General features: G+C 39.2%; 1 protein-coding gene and 1 pseudogene across 1 annotated transcript; both read left to right on the top strand.

Moving 5' to 3' along the window:
• Positions 1 to 1,661: 1,661 nt before the first annotated feature.
• On the top strand, positions 1,662 to 2,158 carry LOC147439610 (large ribosomal subunit protein uL5-like; annotated as a pseudogene).
• A 593-nt stretch (positions 2,159 to 2,751) lies between these two features.
• Positions 2,752 to 3,624, top strand: LOC147439609 (large ribosomal subunit protein uL15y-like). Its single transcript, XM_086484344.1, has 2 exons — positions 2,752 to 3,156; positions 3,325 to 3,624. The coding sequence occupies exons 1-2, from the start codon at positions 2,752 to 2,754 to the stop codon at positions 3,622 to 3,624; spliced, it is 705 nt and encodes a 234-aa protein (XP_086340470.1).
• Positions 3,625 to 18,539: the final 14,915 nt, after the last annotated feature.

Here is an 18,539-nt window from a genome sequence, read left to right as displayed (position 1 = left end):
TTTGTTGGGTAATAGCTGCTCCATTGATGGAACCTGAGAACACATTGATGCAATGTTGGAGAAGGCAAGGTTGATTTTACATACAGAGGACGACAAGAGTGAGATTACATCTATGAGGGAGATGAAAAAATTCTACTAAAAAGATTGTAAGATACAACATGTAAAAGTTATAGCTACACGGTCCAAGCATAGCTATAGCAGTCCTGCTCATTCAATCGATTCTAGTGCGTGCGACGTATGGTGTGAGCCAGAGAAGGTGGGGGCGTGTCCTCTTTGGTCCATTTTCTCAATTATTTTAAAAGAACATATATAAGCTAGCATAAGCATTTAGATGAAAAAGGGAGCATTTAGACAAAAATGGGCCTTTGGAAGGTGAAGAGCCTGAAATAGAACCACAAAAGGTAGGCTATGGGGCCCATCTTCTCATTGTCGCGGGTTGAAGCAGGTGTAGGGAATGTCTCCTACTGACCATTCTCGTTAATGATCATGGGCGATCGATGGAGGTCGAGAGCCCTGATTACGTTGGGAATGGTCAGTAGGCGACCATTCCCTGCCTTCAAGCGTCGGGGGGGGGGGGGGGGGGGGGGGGGGGGGGGGGGGGGGCAACACTAACGTACTGGGTTGATTAGTTAGCAGTGTACAGCCCTGACATCTGGTGCAAATTTGCCTCAAGAACCCACTGAGTCTTGATTGTGCACCACCTGTCCAATTCTGTAGTCCAGAGTGCTCTCGAATTGCGGATCAGTCATGAAATGACTGGCAATCATAATGGGCAATGATTGGAGGAGACAATCCCTTGGAACGGGTGACAATGAGTAAATTGAGGGGATTACGAGCGCTGATGTGTCGGCAGTTGAGCGCATTCCCACTGCTGAACTTGACTAACCTGATTAGTGAAATGGCAAGAGCTTTCCATGTGCTAACTTGTCAGACATCTGTGACAAACGGTTGGTTAGATTCCACAATTTGCAAACGCCCTGATTGGATGGCTAGGATCTTCAATCCCCCCAACCTTGAAGGAAGGAGGAGGACGCGAGTGTCACTGCATCCGCATAGCATCGAGGAGTATGTGTGCACATTCTCGAGAATATGACCGCGACTATTTTTGGGTTGGAATTTCTCCCTTTCCCCTTGCTTTTAACCGAATATTTTGAAAATTGAAAACGGCACGATATTAAGCTGACTTCTCACCTGTCTTTTCGACAATATTTCTCTATTTTTGGGATGGAATTTCTCCTTTTCCCCTTGCTTTTAACCGGCATTTTGGATTATAAGGTGACTACTCTCTCTCTCTCTCTATCTCTCTCTCTATCTCTCTCTCTCTCTCTCTCAACTCTCTCTCTCGCTCCTTGAAAGAGTTGAGTTTTGAGACTCTCTCTCTCTCTCTCTCTCTCTCTCTCAAAACTCTCTCTCTCGCTCCTTGAAAGAGTTGAGCGCTCCTTGAAAGAGTTGAGTTTTGAGACTCTCTCTCTCTCTCTCTCTCTCTCTCTCTCAAAACTCTCTCTCTCGCTCCTTGAAAGAGTTGAGTTTTGAGAGAGAGAGAGAGAGAGAGAGAGAGAGAGAGAGAGAGAGAGAGAGAGAGAGAGAGAGAGAGAGAGAGAGAGAGACTTTTTGCAGCAGCTTATCAGCGAGATCGGTGGGGGCTTCTTCTCGTCGCAACTATGGCCGTGTCAGCGCAGAAGAAGGCTACCAACCCCATGCGGGAGATCAAAGTGCAGAAGCTTGTCAGTCGGTGAGAGTGGTGATCGTCTCACAAGGGCTGCTAAGGTTCTTGAGCAACTAAGTGGGCAAACTCCAGTCTTTTCCAAGGCTCGTGAGGTCTTTTGGAATAAGGAGGAATGAAAAGATTGCCTGTTATGTAACTGTTCGGGAAGCTAAGGCCATGTAGCTCCTTGAGAGTGGCTTGAAGGTGAAAGAGTATGAGCTCATCAGAAGAAATTTCAGTGACACTGGCTGTTTTGGTTTCGGCATTCAAGAGCACATTGATCTGGGTATCAAATATGACCCATCTACTAGTATTTATGGCATGGATTTCTATGTGGGGCTTGAGCGCGCTGGCTACAGAGTCGGTAGGAGAAAGAGGTCCAAGGCACGTGTTGGGCAAGGCACGGGTTGTGGCTATTACATCGTATATCGGTCTCAGGACTTGATGCTTTGATGGCCTGAAATTTTTCAGAGCCTAAAATACTTATGTAAACGAGTTACTTTTGGCTGTAAATTTTGTGTGGTGTTTTTTTAGGTCTGCTTTGTCTATTGCAAAGCCTACCTAGAAGTTTCAGAGTTGTATACCCAAAAGAGAGAGAGAGAGAGAGAGAGAGAGAGAGAGAGAGAGAGAGAGAGAGAGAGAGAGAGAGAGAGAGAGAGAGAGAGAGAGAGAGAGAGTTCCTCTGCTGGAGAGCAAGTTGGTCAATACTCACTCGTTATCTATGGAGGAATCCATCCCATGCAGAGTGCCCCATACTATATGCCAGTTCAATCGCAATATCCAGGTGTGCATCAGGGACAACCACGATTTACACTTCCCGAGCAAGCACAACCACATTATCTTGGGGTCCCGCTATTGCAACCACAATTTTCAGGTGTTCAATTACAGTATCCGAGTGCTAGCCAGCATGCTCAGTCTCAATATCATGGCACCCAACTACGTCAGACGCAATATCCAGGTGCTCAACAGGCTCGTCCTCAATACACTGGCCCACAACAACAGAAAAGAACTCAGCCAAGTGGCGGCTCGAGAGTAGGAAGGCCGCCATGATGACCAGGTTGAAGAATAACAGGAAGAAGAGAGGTCACATCAGTGCATGCCATGGAAGAATTGACAAGCACAAAAAGCATCCCGGAGGTCGTGGTAATGCAGGAGGTATGCACCACCATCGCATTCTGTTCGACAAATATCACCCTAGGTACTTTGGGAAGGTAGGTATGTGCTACTTCCACAAGACAATGAACAAGTTCCACTGTCCCATTGTGAATGTGGATCATCTCTTCTCGCTTCTGTCCGACTCTATGAAATTTGCTCTGGAACGAAAGGGGCCCTTGCTGGATGTCACACCGTTCGGGTACTTCAAGGTCCTAGGTAAAGGCAATGCTCCCCCCACTCCTCTGGTCATTAAGGAAAATTTCTTCTCTAAGATTGCGGAGAAGAAGATCAAAGAGGCTGTTGGTCAGATCTTCCCTTCTATTAACGTGCAGGCGGATGACAATGCTTTTTTTGCTTCTCAATTTAGTTGTAAAGGATTTTTGTATAAGGATTTGCAGAGATGTCCCCTTCCAAAGGGATCTTGCTACGCTAGAAAATCCGCCTCCTCAATACGGCTACAGTAGAATTCTCGGTTTGTTACATTGATGGAGAAAAGGGCATCCTACGATATAGAGGCATACTGCAGCTCACCCTCCCCCGCTGATGCCTGTGCGGCGGATTGCGACGATGAAGAAGACCACGTCGCCAGGGACATAGCGGTAAACATGAGAAGCACCATCAGTATCAACACCGTGACTGCCTCTATACTCAAGGCCGTTTCTGTCATGAAGACGAAAATACTATTGCAAAGCGCTAACGGGTCTCCAGGTCAAGAGACAGTCTGTAGTAAAGGTGTATCCAGTGACCTCATGGGAACAATTTAGAGACAGTAAGCCTAGCGACGATTGAATGTAGCCTACTTTTTTCTTTATATAAGAGAGAGAGAGAGAGAGAGAGAGAGAGAGAGAGAGAGAGAGAGAGAGAGAGAGAGAGAGAGAGAGAGAGAGAGAGAGAGAGAGAGAGAGAGAGAGAGAGAGAGAGAGAGAGAGAGAGAGAGAGAGAGAGAGAGAGAGAGAGAGAGAGAGAGATGGCCACGACGAAGAGGAAGCAAAAGTAGTTGCAGCATAAGCAATCATGACGGTAAGCGCCGTAAGGTTGGATGTAACAAGCATGGAAGAGGCCACACCAACCCCATCAGGTGCTCCAATGGTGGGCTATGTGTGCCCAAGGACAAGGTTGTCAAGTGGTTTCTTGCAAGGAACATTGTTGAACAAGGTGCTGTGCGAGATATGCAAGATGCTTGCCTTTATGATGGGTACACACTTCCCAAGCTTTACGCCAAAATGCAGTACTGTGTTTCATGTGCCATTCACTCACGTTGTTTGTGTGAAATCCCGTACAATGAGAAGAGTTCGAGAGCCACCACAAAGGTTTAGATGCAAGGAGCATATGCAGAACCAGAATCAACGTACCAATGTTCCCACTGTTAGGAAGTAGACAGGTGTATAATTAGTGCATAAGCCAGGAGAGGAAGAAGGCTCATGAATTTTGACTTCTATCATAGAGCTCTTAGAAGACGCATGCTACAAGTATTTCCAATGTGGTTGAAGCCATCAGTTGGATAGACATTGAGTGGATTTTGAGTCTTTTGAACGGGCTTGTATCTTATGTTTTGGAAATGTCTTTCTAAAGTCTTTTCCAAAAAAAAGAGAGACATAGAGAGAGAGAGAGAGAGAGAGAGAGAGAGAGAGAGAGAGAGAGAGAGAGAGAGAGAGAGAGAGAGAGAGAGAGAGAGAGAGAGAGAGAGAGAGAGAGAGAGAGTCCGACTTGGTTTTGAGACTCTCAGTGCCTGACAGAGAGAAGCCTTGCGAGTGAACAAGACACGACACTCAAAATTCACTAAACTCAGCCGCTGAGAATGAGTCTAGTGCTCGAAAAAAACTTTTTTTTTCCAAAAACTTGTCAAACCTACATGTTAGAAACAATTAAGGTAAATTGACTAAATTTGAAGGTTTTTATACCAATCTATACTAATTTGTTTCAAATTTTGGAGGTTTTCTCACCAACTATAAAATTTAGAGGTAAATCTCAAAATTTGTAGGTGGGGTTACACTAAACCTAGGTTTTTTTCGGGCACTGTGAGTGACTTATATAAGCGGGACTGAGTCTGAGAGGAGCGAAGATAGTGTAATTGGCTAGATTGGTTGAGAGCATGCACACCCCTTCCATGCAGAGCTTGCTGCCAGTAGCGGAGTCAGGCCCACTTTTGTGGAATTCTAGAAGAAGGTGGAGGTACGGAATGCTGAACAAGGGCATCAATGCATCAAAGTCATTTTTGACGCGCGACCAAAAAGGTTGGTTTTTTAGAAAAGATTCCTCGATTGTGATCTCGCAACTGTGGAAGACGAAACTCATTCTCTCTCTCTCTCTCTCTCTCTCTCTAAAGGCATTGGAATGAAGGACACAATAGTAATAGTCCCATGGTCCCTCCAAAGTAGTTGGTATACTGCATGCAATGCCTTCACAAAGCAACCTACGTCACATGGCACTCAAGCAAGCAAAGGATATCTTTCAAGTTCAAGAGCTACCTATGTATTATGACGGACATGTGGCATTTGAGTTACCATCTCTTGGTTTATTTGTGCCTGAAATTACGACAATTGCAACATGTGAATTTACCATGGAGAATAAGTTTGCACAAATAGAGTTTTGGAATATACTCAAGAAGATGGTTCGGAAGCAAGGGAAAGACTTGTATCAATGTGTGTGTGAACACATTAAAGGAAGAGTATGGCTCTTTTGTTTGAGACTATTTTAATGTGTGTGAACACATTAAAGGAAGAGTATGGCTCTTTTGTTTGAGACTATTTGAGATGCAACATGGTTACTTTGCTACACTATACTCTATAGAGTAACTATTGAGATCTTGATCTAATATTTTAGTTTGCTTATGCTTGCTCGGTTTCTTGTTCGCTCGAGGATTGGGATTCCTAGTATATTGGGGACTTTACTTCATCTACTTTTTGGAAGAAGGACAGATTACCAATAAATAGTATCTTATTTATACAAGCATCAGCTAACATACCAAAAACAATGGCTGCTAAGGTATGCATTTCACAAGTTATGCCAATTATATATAATGCCTCACACCTATCAATTGCATATCATGACATAGTATGTCTAATTGATATGTTTGAAAAGAATGAATTTTCTAAGCAGGTTGTCACAAAACACATCAGAAAAACTTTGCAGAGTAATCCGTTTCCTGGAGCACGATTTGACATTAGTGAGATCATCAAAACACTTGGTGAGGGGATAGGTCCACTTAGTGGGCCTACCCCCCACTAAGTGTACCTTACCCTAAGGATGGGGGAGGGCCACACACACACACACACACACACACACACACACACACACACACACACACACACACACACACACACACACACACATTACAGGAGGACATTGGAACCAATTAATGGGCTTATTGCTTTTTACTTATGCAGAAATCGATCGGACAAGTACATACCCCGTTAAGCAAAGGCAGCAGTGGATGAATAAGAAAGAACACCAATAGAAAGTTTTTTAGTTTGTGGGAAAAGTTTTGTGCCATACTTGCGGAGATGGTGCTGCATATGGATGTATCCAGGAGAATTTTTTTGACAATAATAAACATTTTCACCCTTGTACCATAAGTATAATCAATGTCTTCGTGAGAATGGGTTCTAAATGTGATATATTCTGGACACATGATAGCAGTCAATAAGCTCATATGTTGGAGCTGAGCAGAATAATGCCTAAAGTGGAATCTCTATAAAACTAGACTTGAATGTTTCTAAGCATAGGGGGTAAGTCTTAGAGCTAGACAAAAATAAGGAGGGCACATGGACTCACTTTAATTCAACCTCAGTGAACGTGAGGGAAAGAAAATCACGTTCGATGGCGCATATAAGAACACACAGCGATACACAGAAGCTTGCATCAATCTTGCCCTGGAAATCGTGCACACACATTCAATAGAGCACAAAGAAGCTTTGGGGTCTGGGCCCAACCAAAGAAGGCAGAACATAAGTGCGGAGGGAATTCCTTGACGCATACAACTTCCACAACAACACAGGACGATGACGACCTCGCAGGTAGATCTATCTACTGAGTATGGCACTTGGTTAAACACACACACACACGATGAAAGATGAACACTGTCTTAATACTATTTGGTGAGTGAAGTACAAACTAGGTTTTTGTGTATTTGGGTAGCAAATATTGATGGTGGATAAAGCATAAAGGAATTTTCATATTGGATACGCACAGACAATGAATACTTTTTGATGCATTTGGATCATACTAATATGCATAGGAAAGGAGCATAGCGTACGGTGTTAAGGAAACCTTTGCAAATCTGCAAATTACATGCAAATTAGTAAATAAAAATAGAATTTTGGGGCTTCTGTCATATATGCCTGGTATGGTCCGAAAGAAAATTGCTCACCTAATTAGACGAACTTTAATATGATAGATATGTTTTGTGACGCAAATGCTTGATAAGTAGCAGCAAAGAACTAATGACTTATATTCCGAAACATAAGCTGTAATGTCTCAGTTGAGAGTTGGAAATTTAGATCAAAATAGCTTTGAGCAGGTAATTTTGCCTCTTATCCAATATGGTATAAAGTACATGACAATCTGTTCCATTCTTTGCCTGATTAAACCATAATGTAGTAGTCTATACTTGCTCATCAGATGGTTAATGGCTAAAGAACTCTGAGTTTTTGAGAAAAAGATATGTATGTCCGCCTGACTAAACCATACGATATTGGTCTATAAGTGCTCGTCTGATGGGTAATGGCTAAAGAACTCTGAGTTTTTTAAACGGTATGTATGCCCTCTTCTCATAATCAAGTATGCATATATTTGATGGATAATGTATTAACGTGTACTTGGTCAACAGAAGTTAGGTTATCCTTTCACAATCTAATCTCTGATCCGAAAGTATATCACAGTAAAAGAAAGAAAAAAGGGTCATACAGTAGAGCTAGCTTATCTGGTTTGAAAAAAACAATACAAAATCTATGATAAAAATGGGCTTTAGGAACCAGTTGTTGCAGGATGGTTGATAAGAATACACATGCTTGCTCAAGTATCACGTAGTTGTAGGAAGAACTTGGTGGTTGCAGTCTTGAAGACATAATTTGATTAAATCTTTTTGTTGAAAAAACTGGGTTATGCTTGAGCATATGTAGGTCTTAACACTAGTTTGGTACCAAAACAGGACACTTTGTGTCCTATTTTAACAAATTGAAATTAAATGCTACTTGCATTAGACGGTTTATTAAAGAAAAATCTCTTGATATGCTTAAATATGTTAGCTAGAGGGTCTTTTAAAAATATAACCTTACATTTTAGAATCTATCATGATCAAGAACTATACTCATCGAGTTGACCCTCGTAAGACTGCGATTGACGCTTTCAAAAAATCGTCTTTATAAGCTCAAGAAAAAATGAAGCGACCTTGTAGAAAATTTTGGGTGACTCTTCCACAATTTTGCTATAGATAATTGAAAGTTTCATGTGCAAAAAAAAAGACTTTGGAGTATATAAATAATGGAAAGTTCCATGTGTCTGATATGGTCATTTCAAGCATATCGTTGTATACAAAGAAAAATATGTTTCTGATGTATTTGTAAGTTTTAGAAAGTGATACATTGCTTGCCCTTTCCATTGAGCACTCAAGGTGGCAAGTAGAAGGGCTTTGGTATGCAACAATTATAAGATCATTTTAAATTTTCAAAATTGCATAAGAGAAAACTTTCATATTTTCATTCTTGAAACAGAAGCATTCAAAACCTCAAATAATATCAAACTTTCCATGTAGATCAACTAAATGTATCAAAGTACGTGGTACAGACACAATTGGGGTGCCTAAAACCTTGGTTTCAATGTTATTATGGAGAACTCAAGATTTTCAAGAATTTTTGCACAATAAAGAATTCAAGATAGAGTTCAAGCAACGAGATTTAATTGAGTTAGGGAGCCCAAAAAATACATAGTTTCTTGGTTTAAACATATAAAGTCATTTGTAGTTGTCAAATAGCACTAGAATAGCACCAATTTCATGAGGGGACCTTTGGAAGACCAAAATTATGCTCTTATTCACCATGTGCTCAAGTATGAAATTATGTCTATAGGTTGCATGTGACTTGAAAACTTATCTTTGAAGTGCATCCCATTGTTTTGTAACACTAAGTGCTAACACTTGGCTTTTATAAACATAAAAAAGGCATCTCTACAAAAAGATATAATCATTTTATGATTTTTTTGGCAAAATAGCTTGAAATTTTACTAAAATTTATGTCTTACAACTTACCAAAATTCTCTCCATACAGATTGTATTTTGATATGGAGAAACATCCAGTGTTTTCTTTCCCTCATAATCCATCTATAGTAGAAGCAAGGTGTTAAAAACTTCTTTCTAGCTTGACAAATAAATTGCCAAAACTTGGTAGAAAAACAGGACACTTAAGTGTCCAATTACAGAACTAGTGTTAATAAGGTAGTTCTGGAAAGATATGAATAGTAAAGATTTTGGAAGATAGCTGGTTGCTTGTGAAGGAATAATATAATGACTGGTTTTTTTTGAGCAGTTTTGAATCACATATTATGCAGAACTTAAGGTATCCTTTCACAATTTAATCTCTGATCCGAAAGTATATCACGAGAAAAGAGTTGGGGAAAGGGACATACGGTAGGCCTGGCTTAGCTGGTCCAAAAAACACAATACAAAATCTATAATTAAAATGAGTTTTGGGAACCAGTTGTGCAGGAGGGTTGATAAGAATACATATGCTTGCTCAAATGTCACTTAGTTGTAGGAGGAACTTGGGGGTTGTAGTCTTGAAGAATTAATATGAGTAATAAATCCTTTTTGTTGATAAAAATAGGTTATGCTTACCCGATCATATGCAGGTTTTGATAAGGTAATTATGGAAAGATATAAATGTTAAAGTTTTTGGAAGACAACTAGTTGCTTGTCAAGAAAGAATAGTACATTGACTGGTTTTTTTGAGAGATTTTGAATCACATATGATTCAGTACAGGGAGAACATATTCGGGAAGGTAATTGGAACAATTGGAACCTTGGTACAATTATGGTTTTTTTGAAAATTGCTTGGGAAAACAAATAAAGATCTGTCAAATTTTTCAATTTTTTAGTACATTGATTGCCAATGTTCACGAAATGAATGCTTGTCTAGCACAGGAACCAAGCAAAATACGGCTGACTGCACGAATTAGGGTGAATAATAACCCAGAGAACATGAAGGGAATTAATAATAGGATACAAATGGCCAGATTGGAGCTCAAATCACCTACAGTGGAACCCTATAGGACTAGGGAATTCTTGCCTAGGAAAGCTAAAGCGGTTTTCGAACCTATTATTGTAAAAAAATCATAATTTAGGATAGTAGTAGGGGGTTGTTCTAGGGGTGTGACATCAATAAAAAGTGGTAGAGGTCACTTGGTACCTGTCTACCCATTCATTGTAGCATATTCTAATAAGCTTTGATGTTTGGATGGTGGCAGGTACCGATCTCTCCTTCACCTACTAGGGGACGTACGTACTCCTCCTGAGTGGCTAGTTGTACATACTTGATAAATTAATTTAGTAATTTATGATCATGTTTTCTTATTGTATAAGTATGATTGTGTCATGCTTTGAAGTCTACTGTTTAAGTTCATTGGTGGAATTCACTATATAGTTCTGTACAATTGGAAAAATAAAGTAACCACGCACGCACACACGCACACACACACACACATGCTTGAAGAAAATATTTGTTACATAGGTCTTGAGGCATGTTGCTATTGTTCCAATACAGTAACTATGATAGTCAAAGTTTCTATGCTCCCCTCATCCCCCCTGCCCCGCCCCCCCGTCCCCCCCCCCCCGAACCTTCTAGTTCAAGTGACAATCCCAGGTGGACATTTAAAAAGGAGAAGCGAACTCTTTTTTCTCATTTTTTTGAAAAGAAAAGTATAGATGGATATGATTGGTCGGCCTCTCTCTCTATCTCTCTCTACCATCGGATAGATCTTTGAGATCTCATTGGATGTTCCTGCAACATTTCAAATTGTCCTTTTATCAAGACGTGTGTGTGAGTGTGTGTGTGTGTGTGTGTGTGTGTGTGTGTGTGTGTGTGAGAGAGAGAGAGAGAGAGAGAGAGAGAGAGAGAGAGAGAGAGAGAGAGAGAAGATGAAACAAAAATAACTTTATTCTTACTCATGTTGTGAGATATATCTTTTGGGATTGTTCCCATGGCATTAAAAGTTTTCTTCTTCTTTATCCTCTCTCTCTCTCTATGGTCATTTGGGCCTTTTGAAGGACATGGTAATATAACATCTCTCTCTCTCTCTCTCTCTCTCTCTCTCTCTCTCTCTACCTTTTTTGACTTAGTAGACAATAGTTCACTCTTTTGATCATAACTCGCTTATTTGAACTCTGATTTAGGTGATCTATAGCCTCAATCGAAGATCACAAACCCCTCTATGCATTATTGTAAATACATAATTTTTTTGAGCAATGGAAGGTTTTTTTGTAACAGCATCTCAGAATTGAAAAAAAAACTTTGTGTTTTTGTTGCCGACTTGAAGGCAATGTCAGACAAAATCGCAAGGATGAAAAATCCACAATCGATGATGCAAGGAATTTGGATGCTAATCCAACCACATCGTCTACAACAACGGAAGCAATGATCATGGCTTACTTGGTCTCATTACAAGAAATCGTCAATAAGCAAGGTGAAGAGGTGCGCGCACTTGCAATGGAGAATGACACTTTAAGAGTTCTTGTTGTGGAGAATGAGCACCTCAAGAAGGTTCTTGAAATGCAAACAACATGCTTGATGCATCTTGAGAATGAAGTTCAAGAATGTAAGCGCTCTCTTATTGACATGAATGTATTGAAAGAGTGCTTGAGCAAATTTGAGAGTGATCATGTATTGAAAGAGAGGAAACGATAGATACAATCCAACATGATGTATGTGAGATGAGAAATGCATCCAAATCATGGGCTGATGTATGTAAGGATAATGTGGTTTCTTCATCATCTATCACGCAAGTCATTGTCCAAGCAAAGAATGTAGAGAATGTGGACACTCAAGAATTGCAAGAACGGCAAAAACGCTCAAAGAACATCACCATTTGTGGAATGAAGGAGGAAAGCATGGAAACACCCCAATCTCTTGCGGTTGCTATTGAAGAGTTTTTTGCTACATACTTTGGCATGTCTGGTATCATGCCTTATGGTGCACATCAAGTTGGAAAACAAGGAGTCCCTTGCTCGGGAGAAAGACCTATTGTATGTACCATAGCTGATGAATAAAGAGAAAGTTCATCCTTGACAATAGTTGGATCTACCTTGACAATAGTTGGATCTACTTCAAAGGAACGGGTTATAATGTATATGAAGATCGCACTCTTATGCAACAAAACGTACGTCACAAAGCATATGAGGAAAGAAGCAAGAAGGTTAAGGTGTCATCTCAAGAAGAAAAGTCACATGAGGAGGATGCAAGTCCACCCAACAAATAGGGACACATGATCTATGAAACCAACTCACACTTGCAAATAAGCTTTTGGAATTGTAACGGGTATCCATGGAATGCGGAAATTGGCATTGATGAGCTTACCAATGACTCCGATATGATACTTGTTGTTGAAAAATGGGAGCATGATGCGCAATGAATTCTTGGATTTGACAAATACAATGTGCATTCTTTTATGTGGGCCAAAATTCCAAAGCAACGTAGAGGTCAAGGAGGTGTAGCATGTATGACCAAAAAGGGTTTGAAAGATGTTTCCATTGTCAAAAAAGGTAAGTATAAACACTACTTATGGCTGAAAATCAGCCCACCAAATGGTCAAGTCATGTTTGTGGCTGCTTTCTACATTCCTCACTATGACTCCAAATTTTATGCTCACTTGGATATGGATAGAGTTCAGCCCTTTGTTGAACTAGAGGAAGACATTGCTCATTACAAGGACCATGGTGAAGGCATTGTCTTTGGAGACATGAATGCTTGCACAAATACATTACAACACGACACACAACAAGTCGACATTCCGCATGTCTCAAGAAGAATGGATGACTCATACATGTATAATCAAAGTTCTAATGGTGCAAAAGAACTAGATCACTATGGAAAGTCACTTCTACATATGTGCAATAGTACCAAAATTCTCATTGCAAATGGTGTATCTCTATGGAAAGGCACCAATGACTTTACATGTAGAAAGCACAATGGTGATAGCGTGATAGACTATTTGTTGTTTTTGGAAGCCACTCTAGAATGCATACAAAGCTTTACACTTGGTGAATGGAATCCGGAATCGGATCATAGGATGTTATGTATTGACCTCAAGTGTGGTAAAAGACCCAAGCATGTAGCCTCCAATCATGATGTGAATCATTCGTACCTACGTCTAGACTTCAAACGAGCACTTATATATGCTGATATGGTGGACCAAATGTTAAGCATGACAGAGCATCAAGAGAGCCCAACATTAGAATGCAAGTGGAAAGTTTTCAAATAAGTAATTTGCTCTTGTGCGAAGGAATGCTTTTCGGTGAAACACATGTCTTGCAAAAGGTCTAAGAAGGGTAGCTCCAAGAAGAAATGGTTTGACATGGAATGTAGTCAAGCCCAAAAACACTTGCTAAGGTTGAATGCAAGCAAAGACAAGGAAGTTTACTTGGAACGTTCACACATATACAAAGCACTTGTTCAATAAAAGAGGAGAAGGTGGGAAGTCAAAAAACAACTTCTTCTAGCGCAAGAGAAAGCACATGCATGTGAGAAGTTTTGGTAAAATCTAAAAGGCAAGCGTGTTGAGAGCTTTGGTGACTTAACTGTTGAGGATATGTATACGCATTGCAAGAACCTCTATGAGCAACCCAATGTTGATAAGATGGAGTGTTGTAACTCTCTTCCGTTTTTGCCTCCCCTCTTTACCATTGAAGATGTATGCCACGCGCTTGAGAAACTTGCTACTCGCAAGGCAAGGGACCTTCAAGGTGTCAAGGCTGAAATGATTAAATGGACAAGCAAGAAAACACGATATTGGACACGCAATATGTTTAACATTGCACTTCAGCATGGCATGCCTCATGATTGGAGTGCAAATTGGATCAAACCTTTGCACAAAAGAGGAGATGTAAACAATGTGAACAACTATCACACTATAATGGTTGGCTCTTTGATGGCAAAGTTATTTGGATGTATCATGGAGATGAAGATAAGTGAATGGGTTAAAAAGAACGGAAAACATGCACTTGGCCAAGCAGGTTTTCGAAAGCATCATAGCACTATTGATCACCTTGTCACTCTTCGAGTTCTTATGGAAGTGTCTCGATTGAAAGGAAAAAAGTTGTATTGTTGCTTTGTGGATTTCAAGAAAGCTTTTGACATGGTACCGTAAGGAAATATTTGGAGAAGTATGCAAAGTCTTCAACTGCCAAGAGAATTTATGCATGCAGTCTTTTGCATCTACCAAAAAGTGAAATGTCGACGACATATGGGAGATGGAATTTCAGAATTTTTTGCAAGCACCATTGGTGTCAAACAAGGATGCCCACTTTCCCCAACCCTCTTTGGGCTACTCATTGATGAATTGGAATGCATGGTTCTTGATTTTATGCAACAAGACGGCATATAAGAGGTTAAGATTGGAAATGCGGTGATCATGCTTTTGCGTTATGCCGATGCTGTAGTGCTCTTGGCACATACCTTAGAAGATGTACAAAAGCTTATGAGTATCTTGGAACGCTTTTGCCTACATAGCGGGCTGATCATGAATGGATCCAAAACCAAGGTTATGCTTTTAAAGACCCTCAATGATGAAATCCATGCATTGTATACAACAATGAGCAACTTGAAGTGGTAGATAGCTTCAAGTACCTTGGCCTTGAGGTTCCATCCAATCATAAATGGAAGGATTGCGCAATGCGTCGCTTGGAAGCCAGAAAGAGGGCTTATCATGCATTTGAGAACATGTGCAATGCTGAAGAGATCAAGTGTTGGGCTCTCAAAAAGTACCTCTTTGACACATTGGTGACACCGGCGCTTCTTATGGAGTGGAGGTGTGGGGTGGTAGCATCGGGAAGTCTAGTTGGAAAGAGTTTGAGAATGTCCAAAAGCGTTTTCTCACCCACTTTCTCCAAGTCAAGACAAAAACACCCTACATGCTCTTACTTCTTGAGTCCGGATCACTTCCCATTGAGTTCTTGGGCATGCAAAGGGTTGTGGAGTACATGCTTAAGATACAATGTAGCCCTTTGTATCAACTTCCTAGAATCGCATGTGAAGCAAGTCAAAAGGTCCAAAAGACATGCAAGAGCAAAATACTAAGTTCGGGGTGGATGCTTGACATCAAGAAATGGTTTGGAAGATGGGATGCATGTCACTTGGTCAAGGATGCATCCATCAACTTCCAAGTTAATGAGGCCTTCTTACAACGCCAATGTATCACGGCTTGGGAGAAATCTGGAGGTTCTCGCATCATCCATTACACCACGCACATTGCCCCAAACTACAAATCTCTCTTCTTCTCTGAACAAGGTAACCGAACCCATCCCTACATCCTTGAGCCCATCCCATTGAGTGAGATCCGCACCATTGCCTCCAGAGGAAGAGAGAATAAAATGTTCACGTGTTGTGATGGTCTCTCTCTCTCACTCTCTCTCTCTCTCTCACACACACACACATAAGCAATGCGGTGATCTCTCTCTCTCTCTCTCTCTCTCTCTCTCTCTCTCTCATAACAACCCTTGCATTTGCATGTCATGCATGTCCTCAAAGCGAGACATTCCAGGTCAACATTAGGCGAGCTTCTTTCTTTTTCTCAAGCTCTTCAAAGAAATACATGCTTCCAATTTTTTTTAAAACATATCAATATTAGTCTTGGAAAAGACCCTTGAAAAGATAAAGCCAATATATCACTAGAATTCTTATTTTTTTGTTATATCTTCAAAAAGTAAATACATATTAAGTAACAAAACCTCCACTAAAGTTATCCCCTTTTTGTTATGTGCAATCAAACTTCAGCATTTATTTTATGTAGAATAGAAAGTCTTTTGACTTCTATACTCTTTATAATGAAACTTAAATTTTTCAAGGAAGGAGAGACCCTCCATGTGTCACTCACTGCTTCACTTCAGAGAAAACCTCTCTAACATACAAAAGGGAGAGTAAGATTGTAAGAAGCTTTTCAGCTTTTGTCAGAATGTAAAATTAAAAGGGTTTCTTTTCTTTAGTAGTAGAAAGTGCTTTAGTCATAGAAAGTCAAATGCTTTCTCCTCTACAAAGAATAAATGTATTGGTTAAATGCACATAACAAAAATGAGATAAATTTAGTGGACATTTTATTATTTAATGAGAATTTAAGTTTTGAAGATATATTTTGTTTTTTCTTTTCAAGAGTTTTTTTCAAGAATAATATTGACGTATATTTTTTTTAGTTTTTATTTCTTTAAAGAGATTGAAAAAAAAGAAAACAACTCGTGTGGTGTCGACTTGGGGTAGTTTCACTTTGAAAAAATACATGCAAATGAAAGAGTAGTTATCCACACTGTTAGGATTTGAAGGGCAACCTATTCTTTCAAAAGATGGGTTGTAGAAAAATGCACCCTTCCCTATAGAAGGGTCTATTTTCAGTTTGCCCTTCCAATGAGAAAATTTCGCATAATTTACAAGGCAAGATACTATATTCTGTCAATGAGTATAACCAATATACATATAGATAGTGTAAATGAGCATTAATATATAAAGAATTTTTTTTAATTAGCCCTTCCATTGACATGTATTCTATTTTTTCACCCTTCTCTATAGAAGGATAATTTTTGAACAAGCCCTTCAAATGACAGACTCAAAAAAACTTTGGCCTTCATACGACTGGCAAAATGCCTTAAGAAGGGCAGATGGGCGTCAAATCCTATCACTGGTTATCCATGTTATTGACCATGAGAGAGAGAGAGAGAGAGAGAGAGAGAGAGAGAGAGAGAGAGAGATAGATTTTTCTTTCTAGCTCATAGGGCTCCGTCTCACCAAGGACACCCTTCAAGCCCTTCAAATTTCTCGGGCAAAGGGGGGGGGGGGGGGGGGTCACTTAATATTTTTGCGACTATCATGTGAGTACAACAAAAGGGGCTATTTTTTAATTTCTCACGTTTTGACATACAAAAAGATACCATAAAAGGTAATTGGACTTTTTTTATATAGACCGAATTGTTTGTCAAAAATTCAAAGATAAGGAGTTTAAAATCGTTCTTGAACGCACGTGATACACAAAATTTATATTTAGTGATACACCAAGTCAAATTTCCAAGATAATATGGTTTTCTTAGAGTAATAGTGTATTTTCAAAAGGGTAGCTAACATTTTTCACCCATAGAAAATAAATAAAATGCCCAACAAAAATCAACTCTCTCATTGGCACCCCAAATAGAGAGAGAGATTGCCCAGTTAACGTACCTTTTACTAGTTCTTGGATATTTTGTCATTTTTGTTTCAAAGAGTTAAACCCTAGGATATGCTTAAAAATCAATAGATTCTCTAAATTTTGATAGGCAAAGGTGCCTATCAAAAATCAACTCCACACAAACACACACACACACATACATAGAGAAAAATGTTTTAGCGTCGAACGAATGACACTACAAGTAGAAGGGAGAAGAGGAGAAAGAGAGAATAAAATGTTTAAGGGTGTAAAAACAGTCTAAACAAGGTAAAGATTTACGGCGGCCTGAGAGAGAGAGAGAGAGAGAGAGAGAGAGAGCTACCTCGACTCCAACAAAGTGAGAAAGTGGGGGGGCACTCCCATATGCATACATTAAAATTCAAAAACGTTTAAATGCCACATGGAGAACATCCAACAATTCAATCCAATGGTAAAAGAATTGCACCAAAAATCTTTGCTTTTACTTATGTCCTTATGTATGAGTGTTATAATAATTGACCTCATAAAAACATAAAGCATATAAAATATTAGTGAGAGTTTAGGGATTTATCTAATGCTTGTATAAATATATCAATAAAACAAATTACACAATAAAATGATGCATGCTATTAAATGAAATAAATACATAATATCTTTAGGATTAGAAATGAATATTGAAAATGTCTAAACCTATTCCCTAATAATAATACATGCACTAAAGTAACAAGCTGACATTTACATATCAAAACAAAAAGTTGATTTTTTTTTCTAGTTATTGTGATTTAAAAAAAAAGCTAATCTCTAATAATAATACATGCATTAAAGTAATAAGGTGATATTTGCATATCAAAACCTAAGGTCGAAAAAAAAATCTTAGTGGTGAACAAATTCTTTCATGTAAGGATAATTTATAAATTTTTAGTTAGAAATTGTCTGTAAATGAAAAGAAAATTTATGAGGAAAAAAGTATGTTTTAAATAAAAAAGGTGACAAGAAAGTAATTAGATCCTTAAATGAAGAGACCCATTCATAAAGTAAACAAAGATTAAAAAAATTCAAGTGAGCATTAAATAAAGGGACCAAATTACAATGATGAAAAGAGACACTTACATTATAAAAAGAAAATATAACCTTTATAAAACTTATAAACTAAACTTTTTTTTTTGAAAAGTCAAGTGAGCATTAAATAAAGGGACCAAATTACAATGATGAAAAGACCCATTTACATTATTAAAAAAAAAAAGAACCTTTATTAAACAAGAAAGTCAATTGAGCATTAAAAGAAGGGACCAAGGTGAAATGATGCAAAGAT

This window comes from Adiantum capillus-veneris, chromosome 16 (assembly GCF_014529385.1).
Source record: "Adiantum capillus-veneris isolate H3 chromosome 16, ASM1452938v2, whole genome shotgun sequence".
NCBI classification, from domain to species: Eukaryota; Viridiplantae; Streptophyta; class Polypodiopsida; order Polypodiales; family Pteridaceae; genus Adiantum; species Adiantum capillus-veneris.
Note: the sequence above shows the minus strand (reverse complement) of the source record. Positions and strands in the feature narration are given on the sequence as shown.

Bases quoted from the DNA above. Each gene is read 5' to 3' on its own strand.
- LOC147439609 (XM_086484344.1), top strand. From the start codon at position 2,752: ATGATGACCAGGTTGAAGAATAACAGGAAGAAGAGAGGTCACATCAGT. The intron at 3,157-3,324 runs GCTGTTGGTCAG...CGGCTACAGTAG, and splicing joins CGGAGAAGAAGATCAAAGAG to AATTCTCGGTTTGTTACATT.